This window comes from Anas acuta, chromosome 24 (assembly GCF_963932015.1).
Source record: "Anas acuta chromosome 24, bAnaAcu1.1, whole genome shotgun sequence".
Taxonomy (NCBI): Eukaryota; Metazoa; Chordata; class Aves; order Anseriformes; family Anatidae; genus Anas; species Anas acuta.
In genome coordinates, this window is record NC_089002.1 from 2,936,682 (window position 1) to 2,949,275 (window position 12,594).

Below are 12,594 nucleotides of genomic sequence, written 5' to 3' on the forward strand. Positions count from 1 at the left end.
GGGATGAGAAGGAGTTCCCCATACAAAAAGTTTGGACTCTGAAATCAGGCTCTGCAAAGTGCTGTCTGCTAATGTGCATCGTGCACATGGAAAGGACAAGCTGTTTGTTAGCCAGAAATTCTTCAGCAGTGAGTCTAGCAGGCCAGTGGCACGATGACCTGAGGTTTCCACCACTGAGTGGGGCTGGGTTGATGATTCAGGAGAAACAAGAGGGAGACGCTATCTGCATATCCTGTCCTCGATAACTGTCCTCATCGCCGTTTTCCCGCTCCCAGGTCAAGGTTCAGCAGGCTGCCATGGAGCTACAGCTGACGCCTTTCAATGTCCTTCTGCGCACGACGCTGGACCTGCTGCAGGAGAAGGATGCTGCCCAGATCTTTGCAGAGCCCGTTAACCTGAACGAGGCAAGTCTCTTTCCTAGGGGTGTCTGACGGGTTGGAGATGAGGTGTTGCTGGGCAGAAGCTCATGTGCTGTCATAACCCAGGCAGCACAAACCACCTTGTCCCAAGCTGCTGGTGGATGGAAGAATATCTCAAAGAGGACTCACAGTGTGGGGATCCTTCCAGGCCAAAACAGGGTTTTGTTTTCTGGAAGCTTCAGCGCATCTCAGACAAGCAGTGTTTTGCAGAGACAGGATGTGTCTGCCCTGACTGGGTGACACACAAATAAACTGCTGGCACTGCCCCTTGCAGGTGGAAAGGGCGTTCAGAGTGCTTATGATGGATGCGCTCTAGTTGGCTAGTAAATGGTTTTTGTAATTGTACAGGTTTTATATGTTTAGGTTCCAGATTACCTGGAATTCATTTCCAACCCAATGGATTTTTCCACCATGAGGCGGAAGCTGGAGTCCCACCTGTACCGAACATTGGATGAGTTTGAGGAAGACTTTAACCTTATAGTTACCAACTGCATGAGGTATAATGCTAAAGACACGATTTTCCACCGAGCAGCTGTCCGGCTCAGAGACCTCGGAGGAGCGATATTGCGTCATGCACGGCGGCAGGCTGAAAGCATCGGCTTTGACACTGATGTGGGGATTCACCTGCCCGAGTCACCCAAAACAGAGGACTTTTACCGCTTTTCTTGGGAGGATGGTGAGTGTTGATTAGTTTTCTTTTTTTTTTTTCTGGATAGATCATAACCATGTACTTTGTTCTGAGCATGTCACACAGCCAGTGTGAAAATCGTAGCCATCATTCAACATAAAAAATGTTTCCTACCCATGTATTTACCTAAGCATATATCTAACTCCTTCATAGCCTCAAAGAGCAGGTTTTCAGGTGAGTTGAGCTCTCGGAGCTAAGTGCAACTTAGTTCTAGCTCTTTTAGTGCATATCTGCCTCAGAACCTTGTACCTGCCTGTGTTACTTGATTTGTGCCGTGGGTGTATCATAAATTGGTATTTTAAAGAAGAATGCAAAGGTGGATCTAGGATTTTTGCTCTAAGGAAAGGTCATATATTTCATTGTAAATCAAAACGACAATCATTATATACCTGTGGCTTGTTACAGAGCCAACTCTGTATTGTTCAGGGGTTGAGACTATTTTCCTTCTCAGTTTCTGTGATTCTCTTGGTTGCAAATGTGACAAATAATGAGGGAGAACTGAATGAGAAAACTGACATGGTTTCGCCCCTGTTCTAGGATGGCACAGGAGGTGCAAAGCCTTTCAGGGTAGGCAACAAATTGACAAAGTATAGACCAACTAGATTAGATGGAGCCCTAAGGGCTGGGAGGAGATGATGTGGCATTACGGTACTGGGACCCAAACAATCCTTCTAGGTGAGACTTTCCATTCGCAACATGACCCCAGCCATGCCCACAACCAAGATCGGCATCTCAGGATGCAGATCCCAAGCACTGGTTGGCAATGGTGTACAACTGCTTTGCTAAACTTAGTGCAGAGCACTGCTGCCATCCAGCATTCGGAGCTTGCAGTCTGATTCATTTCCTAAATGTTTCGACCCTCTTAAATACAGATTATGGAAATGTTATGAAATTCGTGTTAGTGTATGATAGGGCAGCCCTCAGCTGTCTGCCCTGCTCCAGCAGTTGCTGGCACTTCAGCAGGCCTGTGAAGGACCTGGATTGTGAGCTGTCTTGTGTAGGGTGCAGACACGTGTTCTTTCACTGCCATCCCTGGGACAGTAACGGGAACTGGAGGGCAGTGCAAGTTAAATCAGCTGCTCTTTACCCAGTGGAAGGAAGTCCAAGCTCCAAGGCTAGTACTTTGTAAATCCTCAAACTAAAGCATCTGGTTCATAAATAGCATCGATGGTAATGAGGCATGGCTGTGGTCCCAAATAACAGCAGTGGAATTCCCTTCTCCGAAAAGCCTCGCTCCTTCCCTTCACTGTTACAATTTCTTTTGCTGCAGTGGATAACATCCTCCTGCCAGAGAACCGGGCTCACCTCTCCTTGGAGGCCCAGCTGAAGGAGCTGCTGGAGAAGCTGGACATTGTAAGCCCCATGCGGTCCAGTGGTGCCCGGACGCGACGCATCCGGCTCCTGAGACGGGAAATCAACTCCGTTCGGCAGAAGTTGGCCCAACAGCAGAACAAGACCATGCCCAATGGGGAGCCTGTGCCGTGGGAGGAGGGGCTGGATAAAACGGTGAAGGAAGAGGATGAGGAAGGGGAGAAAGGTGAGAGGTTGCAACAGGATTTTACTTCTAACTCTCTTAGTGCATGTCGACAGCCAGTACCTGCTGTTCCTCCTGTCTGTGGCCTTAGTGGAACACAGGAGTGACTCTGTGTAGTTTTGAGAATAACTCTTTCTAAAATGTTCAAGCAGATTCTTTGTTCCTTTATCAGATGATGCCAAGCCCCCGCACCCTCCCACCTTGGAGCCCACGGGCCCTGCACCCTCCTTCTCGGAGCTGGAGTCTCTGCAGGACCCTCCGACGCTCAAACCCATCAATGAAAGCAAATCCTTCAACCAGCTGCAGAAGAAGGTGGTGTCAGACAGGGAGTTCTTCGACAAGAAGGCGCTGCAGCGGGAGAGCCAGGCCTTCCAGCGCCTGCTGAGTGACAACGGCCTGAACGGACTCGCCTTGCCGCCTGCGGACACCCCCACCAGCCCCCCCTTCAGCGGCGTGGGCCGACGGACATCTGTCCTTTTTAAAAAAGCTAAGAATGGGGTGAAGCTGCAGAGGGGCTTGGACTGCTCCCTGGAGAACGGGGAGGACCACGGGCAGAGCGACAGGGAGCGACAAGCCCGGAAACGGCCGCAGAGCAGGAGTTACAGCGAGAGCGACGGAGAGAAGTCGCCCAGGCAGGCAGGACAGAGAGGTGATTCCTTCATTCTTGGGGATTTCTCTTCCTTTTCTACACCTGGAAACTGCTAGGTAGGGCTGGGAGAGTGGGAGCGCTGAGGCCAGGTAAAGATGTTTGCATGTGAACTGCTCACCTGAAACTCACTTTGTGCTTGGAGGACACAGTCACCAGAGCCAGAGGTGCCTGAGGAAAGCCTCACCTCTTCTGCAGGTTCCTAAAGTGGGACAGACAAGACATGTCCATAATGAGCTGCACCTCTTTTCTCCCCTGACTATACATGGAGTTTGTGGTAACTTAGTACAGCTCTACACAGCTCCGTTTTAGACATTTAAAGCTAACAAGATGAAACACAGATTGGGTTACAAGTAATTCTTCCTTTCACCAGTCAGCAGGGCTGCTGAGAGGAGTTTCCCACTTTTTGTAGAGCAAGCCACCATGCCCAGCTGCTTGCAGAGACGTTGAATGGCCTGGCTGGAGATTGCAGGGTCTGTAGTAAAGGTTGAGAAGTGCTGGCATTCCTACCCTCATGGGAAACTTTGTGCTGAGTAGGCTACTCTGAGGAGCGAGGGTTTCCTTCTGCAGAAGTGATGTGTTTGTTTTGGAAGTGTGCAGTGGACCAGTAACACAACACTCGTGTAAGATGAGATGGTAAACACTGCCTCTAAACCAAGCTGTACTCTCAGTTCTGAGACTCAGATAAAATTAGTGGGAAGACCAAACAGGTTCCTTTTCAAAAAAGCCACGTAAACAAGAATAAGCAGCTGAGATCAAATTTAGAAAGATTCAAGGTGAAAAGGAACATCTGAGTGACAGCAATGTGATTTCTTTCCAATTCTGTGTTAACAGCCATCGTGGGACAGCTCCCATGTGTAAGGCTTGACAGCCCATACCTCAAATACCATCTTAAAGTTATTTGGCTGTCGAAGGTTGTTCGTAAATAGAGAGTGGGAGGAAAGCAATTGCACATTGGGGTTGACTTACCAGGACAGGTTAAAGGAAACGTGAATGTCTTCTCCAAAGAGGAGCTGCTAGCTGAGGGACGCACTGTCATTGTGTGCCAGTAATTAAAGCAGAGAGGAGTTACCCACAGTGGATAAAGCTCAGAATGAGAAGTTGAAATTAAAAAAGGAAAAATACAGGAAGGGTGCTGGAAAATCAGTGATAACTAGGCAGTAATGTTTTTCCTCTGCTGAAGAAGCACTGCTGTTTTTTTTCCTGAATCGCAGCACTGCTTTGGTGATTCAGTGCCTTCGACTGTTTCAAACACAATTGTTTTCTCCTAACTGGAGGGAGTGTCTGGTATGCCAAGTCTGTGTTAGCACAGAGGCAGGTCAGCGTGATCGTGATCAGGGTTGTCACACCAAGGTGTTGCCCAAAAATGCACTCCCTGTGGCAGTGGCAGTGTTAAAGAGAAGTAATAGTGGCCTTGACACGATTTTGCCCTTTGTGTGGCTCATGGAGTTCTACTGTGTTTAGGATGGGTAAAGGCAGTGGTCGTCTGCCTGCTTGTGCGTGCTCTGCTTTTCTTAGGGCAGTGTTGGGTTGGTGCTTGGTCTTTTTTTTTTTTTTTTTTCCTTTTTTTTTTTTTCCTGCCTGTGCTGGGGAGATTTGGTTCTTGTCTAATCCCAGAGGTGATGCCAGCTCCCTGTGTAGGTATCCCTCTGGTGCATGGAGCAGGAAACTTGGCAGCAAAGGTAAGATTTCCAGTACAGTCAGTGCCAGGGGCACGGAATTGAAATATTCCACTGCAGTGACATTTGTACTGGCCTGAGAGGAAGAGGGGAGGCTTCTACCCAGGGCACTTCCCCAGCACTCGCTGCTTCTTCAGGCAGCCCAATTTCCCGGGTGTGGGGAGCAGAAATACCTCTCCCTGGTCACCTTCGGGTTCCAGCTGAGCCTGGGGAACTCAGAATTTCCCTCTCCTGTTGAAGCACTCATCCTCTTTGTGACTGCTCCTGGCTTTCCAGGTCAGCTGGCAGGGACTCTACCCGAATTTTGGCAGCGTCTCTGTGTGTTGTTGCTGTTTCCTGGGGCTGATTCCCTTTTTGTTTCCTTGGCAGGAGTGACCAACGGCTTTGCAAAGCACGCAGAAAAAGGCTCCGACTCCGAGTGTGGCTCTGGCCGGGGCAGTGGGCTGGTGCTTGAAGCCTGCAGGTAAGACCCTGTGTTAAGCTGCTCCCCCAAAATATCTCCTCTCTGGATTTATTGGCCTGGGTTTGTCATTCAACTTCTTTATTTAAAACCCAGCCCAAATAGTTATTTTATGTGTTGAACCTAAAGAAAAAAGCTTCTCAGGCTCCATCCCGTCCTCTTAAGCTCTAGGTCCCAGAACACTGCTTGATTTTGCAAGCAAGTGGGCATCTGTTACACTCCTGTTTCTCAATACGGACGCATCCTCTTTGCTGATGCGTATCTTCCTGCGGTTCTTGAGAGCCAAGGCCAGAAAACCCTTTGATCTCAAAAGGCCAGCCCAGCACCACAGGCAAAACTGAACCTCTGCCACCTACTGAATGGCTGCTTTTTTCCTTCCAGAAGTTCAAAAGCAGAACTTTCAGACAGGACTGAGCAGACTGAAACCAAACGTCTGTATTTTGGTCAGATGCAGTAGGTACCATGGTACCATACCCATTTTCTGGTCTTATCTCCCTGTCCATTCCTCCTCACGCTGACTTTACACTTCACAACCCTTTCACTGCACAGTGAGATCCATGTCATCACAGCATTGTGCCAAAATCGTGTGCAGTGTGTGCTGTGCGTGCAGGCTACAGGGGCAACTAGGGTTGATGTGAGTAATATTTTCAGTGCCTTAGACATGTCATTGCCCTCTGCTTGTCTTCGAAGATCCTGAGGGTGATGGCCTGTCAGTAGGGAAATAATTTCAGTCACTTTATGCTTCCTTCCAGTGCATGTGCTCAGTTAGTCCTGTAAAACCCCAAGCTTCCAGTGGTAGCTGGGCACTTGAGATCGTAAAATTCCCCGTGCACACCCATTGTTAGGGCTGAGACTACAGTCTGTTGTGTAACAGAGTATTCTGCAGCAGGGTTGAGTCCCAGTAGCATTTTTTAAATGATAATTTCACTCTGCTTTGCAGAGTGATCCTAAATGTTAGCTGTTCTGAAGCTTTTTTCTTTAGGTTCAACACATAAATGTTAGGGATGCATAACTTTACTCGTATAGCTAAGGTTTGGTTGGTGTTTCCATCATAAGTCGGTTTTCAAAGGCTTAAAATTTGGCTACAGCACAGTTGGTTTGGGGTTGAAATTAACATTTTAACCCTGAAGCAAACTTTGTGGTGATCCCTGTGTTCTTCATCCAGAACTTTTGAAAAAAATGAATGTGTGCGTTGTGGAGCAGCACACAAACGGAGCTGGCGTTTTGTTAGTTGGCCTTTTAACTCGTGAACATCTTTGTTTAAAACATGGCTTGGACAGAAAGATAAGCCATTATGTGCCTTAATTCCTTCAAATGTTTTGGCAAATACTTGGAAAGGCCCGAGGCGACAGGCAGTGTCCTGCAGGTATGCAGAGCTGTGTTTTTGTCTCCTGAGGGCCTTCTGGTGCCTGTGTCAGTGGAAAGAGGCAAGGAATTTCCTGTGAGGGCAGGAAATGGTGGCAGAGCGATCCCAGATCCCACGTCCACTGTCAGGGGCTGGGCAGCCCCAGGGGAGCACGCAGCACCCTGGTGAGTTATCTCCCTTAGCAGATGCTGAGCCTCTTGGAGGCAAAAGGCCTCCAACGCTTCTCTAAGCTGACATCACCCACCGCCTCCTCTCTCCCCTTTTCTCTGGGTTTTGTACCCAAATCTTCAGCTTGAGCATCACTGCCTGTCCTGTAAGTGGGATATTGCCATGATCCCCGTGCAGATCTCACAAGAAACTGTTGCAGTAAAATATTGTAAGTCGAGAAGCTGTGCTGATGGGAACAAAAAGCAGAGAGCTGGATTCACGCAGAGTTGCAATGTCGTGTAAATGGGAGCCCTTGAGTCATGCAGAAATCCTTCACGGGGTGAGGATTAACTCGGAACAGGACAAGGAGCCAGAAACTTGCTTTCAGACCGTGTCTTGATCTCATGGCCCTGCTGTATTTACCTCAGTTTCCCCATCTGGAAGTGAGAGAGACAAAACCGAATTCACAGGGGAGCGTGGGGGCTTGTTAGTTGATGTTTGCAAAGTACTTTGAAGATGAAAAGTGCGATGTAAGTGCTTATTACAATAATTGCAAGCAATTCACATAGCAAAAATTACATTAGAGCTGTGTGACACCCACAAAACAAGGAATTAAAACAAGCTGATGTCTCATGGAGAACTTGTACAATTATTCTATTTAGGAGCAGCTCTGTTTACTGCTTTTTCTCCACTCTGTCTTTTTGAGCACCAAATACACTCGGAATGGGGTGGTTATTAGAGAATTGTAAAAAATAATTACCAGAAGTGGAAAAAAATGGGATTGCCTAAGATGGAGATGTGCTATTTTCTGAAATCTGTGTAGTAGGGAGGTAAAAAGGATGTTCAGAACTTGGGCTGATCGAGTTCAGTTGCTGATAGATTGGCATCGTACCAGGGGGCTGCTCTGTCCTCTCTGAAGTTTACACACAACTGGGTGAGTCCACATGAGTGCCAAACATCACGGCATCACCTCTCCAGCATGTAGTCCTTGCTGGGTTTCTTCCTCACGTTAATAATGAGGTTTGTATAAGGCCCCCCTCATCACTCATGGAAAAGCTGGGACAACGTCCAGCATTCCTGCACCAGAAGAAACATTTTGCTCAAGTATTCGGTGTTCTTTTCACATCAGGGATGCACCAGTGCAGTAATTTTCCAGTATTTTAAACAGGGGGGTCTATTTATTTGGCTGTGTGTTCAAGGGTAATCTGTTTTTTTCCTAATGCCCTGCTTTTCCTTTCTGTTCTAACAGTGGTTTGATGCCTCCCAAGCGAAGTCGAGGGAAGCCAGCTCTTTCTCGGGTGCCCTTCTTGGACGGTGTAAACGGAGACTCTGATTACAGCAGCTCAGGTGAGAGTGGCTCACAGGGACTGTGCTTTGGGGAACACCTCGCTCCTGTCCCACAGCACAATAGGGCTGAGACCCCACCTGAAGCAGGGGGAGCAGGTCTCAGGGCGTGTTGGGAACCAGCCCTCCTGGAAGCACACAGATGGCACGGTCAGGATGCTAACCTGCCCCGGTGTTATCACCCTGCTTTTTACCAATTTATGCTGTTGCATAAAAGGTTTTTCCTGCTTTCACTTTTGCTGATTGCTTGTGCCCTGTGTTCTCCTCGGATATTTGCTTTCTGTTGATCTGGTGTAATGTGTCTGGCACTGCCTTCTTCAGATAGGGGACTAGTTCTCCTTAATGATGCTGCAATACAAACAGTAAATGATAATTACAAGAGAGGTCTCTCTGGAAATGACTTCACAGCTCTTCCCTCTTGTATTGCTATCCTTGCTTTCAAGGTCTTTGTAACAAAGTCGTTGTCTTTGTCTGACTGCGCTATCCAGTAGTGTAATTAAGTCACACTCCTCTAATGCTCCCCAAGGCAACACACCATTCTTCCAGCACTCACGTGGCCAGATTCTCATCTTGGTTATGGTGTGTCATTGATAGAGTTACTGCTGGTTTACACTGGTGTATCTGAAATAAGAATTCAGCTTTGGCATCCCGGGATGCCCGTGCCCTTCTGTACAGCTCCTGTGCACTGGCTCCTGTCTCCGTGGGAGCTGTTATCATCCTGGACCCTTCGTGCTCAGCAATCTGCTTTGGAGATAAGCTTACAGAGAGGGGCTGGTATCGGGAGAATTGGAATCACACGATTCTGTGCTTTATAACATCGTTTCATTAACAGAAGAATGCGCTTGGAATGTAATAACGGAGAAGCACATCGGGTCTGCCTTGGCAGTGCACTCATTTGGGTTGTATTCAGCATATTCTAGATTCAGTTTGACTTGTGGTGAAGTCAGAGTATTGACCATTCCCCCCAGAGGAAGCACTGCCTGCTGTAAAACTCGCAGTAATGAAGATTGCTCCTTTTCCAGGGCCAGGAGCTAGCAGATGAGTTATTCATCTCTTGAATAGATCTCCTGCAACATTTCTGACCCGAGTTAGAAAAAATTGGTAGCTAACAGACTTCTGTCAATGAGAAGCAGGCATTTCCTACAGAGATCAAATACCCTCAATGTATGTGACATCAGAATTGGCTGGATATTCGTATTTACAAGGAATAAAAAGGAGCTCTCCGAGCAGAGGTCCAAATCAATCTCAGATACAGCTTCATCAGTTCCACTGAGGGTGAATTTAGCTTGGTGGAGTGTAATGGACCAAATTCATCACTTTTATACCCATTTGATTTCATCAATGTTACGGCTATTCATTTCAAAGCTGAGTTTGGTGAATCTGATCTAATGGAAAGTGTCCCTGGGGGTGGAACTGGACGGTCTTTAAGGTCCCTTCCAACCCAAACCATTCTGTGATTTCTCTGATATTATGATTCTACGTGTGCGCATGGACTTAGACCCATGATTTAGGAGAACAACTATCTTAAGGCAGAAGAACATAACTGTACTGACACACCATAAAAAGGCTGGACATTCACTGTAGCCATGCTATGTCTCTTTGCACGTTCCATTTATCATAAACTTACTGTGGAAGAGATGCGTGACTTACCACGTATGGATGTGGATACCAAATGTATGTAGGTTCAAACAATAAGTGGCTTTCCATTTTGCTCTCTGTCTTTATTTTGAAAAGTGTTCTGGAATTGTGCATTTGTGCATGTCAGTGACTAAATGTATGCTTTTGTGTGACAAATAAGAGGACAGTAGGTTTGTTCTCAGCAAAAGTGAAATTCCAGCTCTCTGCTTGCTGTCTAACCAAACAGAATAAAAGAAATTGAAACAGAAATATTGTCAATGTGTTTTAAGTGCAACAGTCATTCAGCTGCTTTAGCTGATTGCTACCAAGACAAGGCAAGCCATCAGGACTGGGTTAGGTGATGGGGTGGTTTCTTGTGTTATTGCAACCTCCGTGCTGGCACCTGGGCCCTTGTAAGCCATGCCTCCTTCTGTCCCTTAGGCAGGACTCTCCTGATGGCCTTTGAGAGTCAGGCTGACCTGGAGCCCTTGGAGCTCGTGTGGGCCAAGTGCCGTGGCTATCCCTCCTACCCTGCCTTGGTAAGTACCTTCTGCTCCTTTGCAGTCTGTAGCAGCAGCGCAGGTACCCCAGAACACAGTGCCAGTGTGCAGTGTAGCCAGGCAGAAAAGGAAAGCTTCTCAAAATCATGTACTATGTGGGTTTTGTTTTGTTTTTTTTTTCCATTTTCACAGTTTATTTTCCCTGTGCTCATTGTTTCAGAGCCCTCTCCTCTCCCTCTCCTCTCTGCAGTACTATAGGAATGAGAAGACTTAAATTTTGTAAAGGCAGGCACCAGGTGCCACTGGTGTCTCACTGCCTGTACGTCTTACCCAGTGAGTACGGCTGTGTATGTAGGTGCCCAGCTGGCCGTATGGTATATACAGATCCTCTTGCAATAGCTGTATGTTTGACTTGAAAATGAGAAGGTGTGCGTGTTTTGCAACCTAGTCCTTTGAACGGTGCTTCCTTAATATTTATCCTTTTTTAGATATTTAACTATTACTGTCAAATCCATAAACCCGGCTTCAGTGAGCACCATGCTCAGTTCCAAAGTAGGATAACGTGCAGCTGGTGCTAGGAAGTGCCAGTAGCACTGCAGGCTTTTAAGTGCCTGTTAAGTTATCAACAGAGAGAGATTGCTGAAGTAAGTATAAAAGTAAGAACATTTGGTAGTCTGACTGTGTCTTCTTATTTCTGCTACTTTTAAATATATCCCTTGAGACACGGCTCTTCCAGCCGTCTCTGCTCCGTGTAGTTTCTGCATGGCTGCAGCCGTTCCCCGAAGTACCTTTATGGCTGGGATCACTAAGAGAGACGGCGCTTGTGACTGCTGAGAAATTGCAGGAGGCTGAAAGCAAGTGTAGTCGTCACGGAAATTATACAGGTCCCTACATCCGAACAGCAGAGCTGTGAAACCATGCGTAAGCTGACACAGCATGTATGCCCGGCCGTGGCAGAGTTACAGTTCTGATGCTGTCAAAAAAAGCAGATTCTGCTAGAAGAATGACCCTCATCCGTGCTTTTACTCTGGGTAGGAACCCAGAGGAGTGAACAGCTTTGGATCTGCTTGCCGTGTTGGCCAGCCAAAGCATTTTTTAGATCATGATGTGGCTACAACCAAAGTTAGATTGTGCTTTAGCATGGCACGGTTGCCCAAAAATAAGTTTTTTTTTTTTATAGCAATGTGTTGTGGTGGTAAAGTGGCTTAATAAAATCCTACAGCTGGCCAGCGTCAAAACCAAGTTGCTTTTTCAAGCCCTTAGAAGCCAGGATCAGGAGGCAGAGAAGAAAAGACCTAGTATCTATCCACCTTTTGCTGCTTTGTTCCCCTCCCCTGATCATACAGCACAAATGTTGGACACTGACATTTCTGCTTGATATAGGGACAATTGACGCATTTGTTGTAATTTCTCTCCAAAATGACTGTAGTGTGCGCTCCCCTGGCCTGATAAAGCCAGCATTGCTTGTCAGCTCTCGTAAAATACGGGGTCTGATTCTGATCTAATAACAGCATAAATCTCAGCAATGCCACTAAAGTCAATTGAATTGCACCAGAATGGAGCTGTTGTGAAATAACATTATGCCTGCTGAGTACAGCAATGGTCTGAAATTTATGGCGCAGGTTTGGAGAGAGGGAGGGAAATCCTCTGCTGAACACAACCATGCTGAGTTTGTGCTTAATTACCAATTAGCCTAAATGCATCTGCAGCCACGCAGAGCCACATACTTCTGTCCTTTCACTTCTTTTTTAACATCAGGTGCTTGGCTTTTGGGCTGACCGGTTTCCTTTCCAAATTGAAGCCTTGAGGATAGGAGAATTCCTTAAAAAGAGCTGCTGAGATAGAGCAAGCAATTTGTTTACCCTTCCTAAGTAGGTTTTAATCATCTAGCTTGGATAGATGGAAAGAACATGAAAAATAAATGCATTTTCTGCAGTGCTTGAAGGGGTTTGTGCTTAAATATCCTTTCCCTGTGTCGCTAGATAATCGACCCCAAGATGCCGCGTGAGGGTTTGCTCCACAATGGAGTCCCCATCCCAGTCCCACCCATGGATGTGTTGAAGCTGGGGGAGCAGAGGCAGACAGAGGCAGGCGAAAAACTCTTCCTTGTCCTTTTCTTTGACAACAAGAGAACCTGGTGAGTGCGTGCAGACAGGCGGGGGCCTGTGGTGAGTGCTGTGGCTGAGAGGGAAGA

The 12,594-nt window shown here is 47.1% G+C and overlaps 1 protein-coding gene across 4 annotated transcripts in view; it reads left to right on the forward strand.

The window, feature by feature from the left end:
* Positions 1-12,594, forward strand: part of BRPF3 (bromodomain and PHD finger containing 3) — a 29,245-nt gene that overhangs the window by 11,816 nt on the left and 4,835 nt on the right. For all 4 annotated transcript variants that reach the window (XM_068660258.1, XM_068660259.1, XM_068660255.1 and 1 more), the window contains exons 5-12: positions 276-404; positions 783-1,095; positions 2,378-2,644; positions 2,814-3,290; positions 5,336-5,429; positions 8,189-8,286; positions 10,342-10,439; positions 12,383-12,537. In XM_068660258.1, the coding sequence (XP_068516359.1) occupies positions 276-404; positions 783-1,095; positions 2,378-2,644; positions 2,814-3,290; positions 5,336-5,429; positions 8,189-8,286; positions 10,342-10,439; positions 12,383-12,537 (1,631 nt within the window). The remainder of the gene's footprint in view (positions 1-275; positions 405-782; positions 1,096-2,377; positions 2,645-2,813; positions 3,291-5,335; positions 5,430-8,188; positions 8,287-10,341; positions 10,440-12,382; positions 12,538-12,594) is intronic.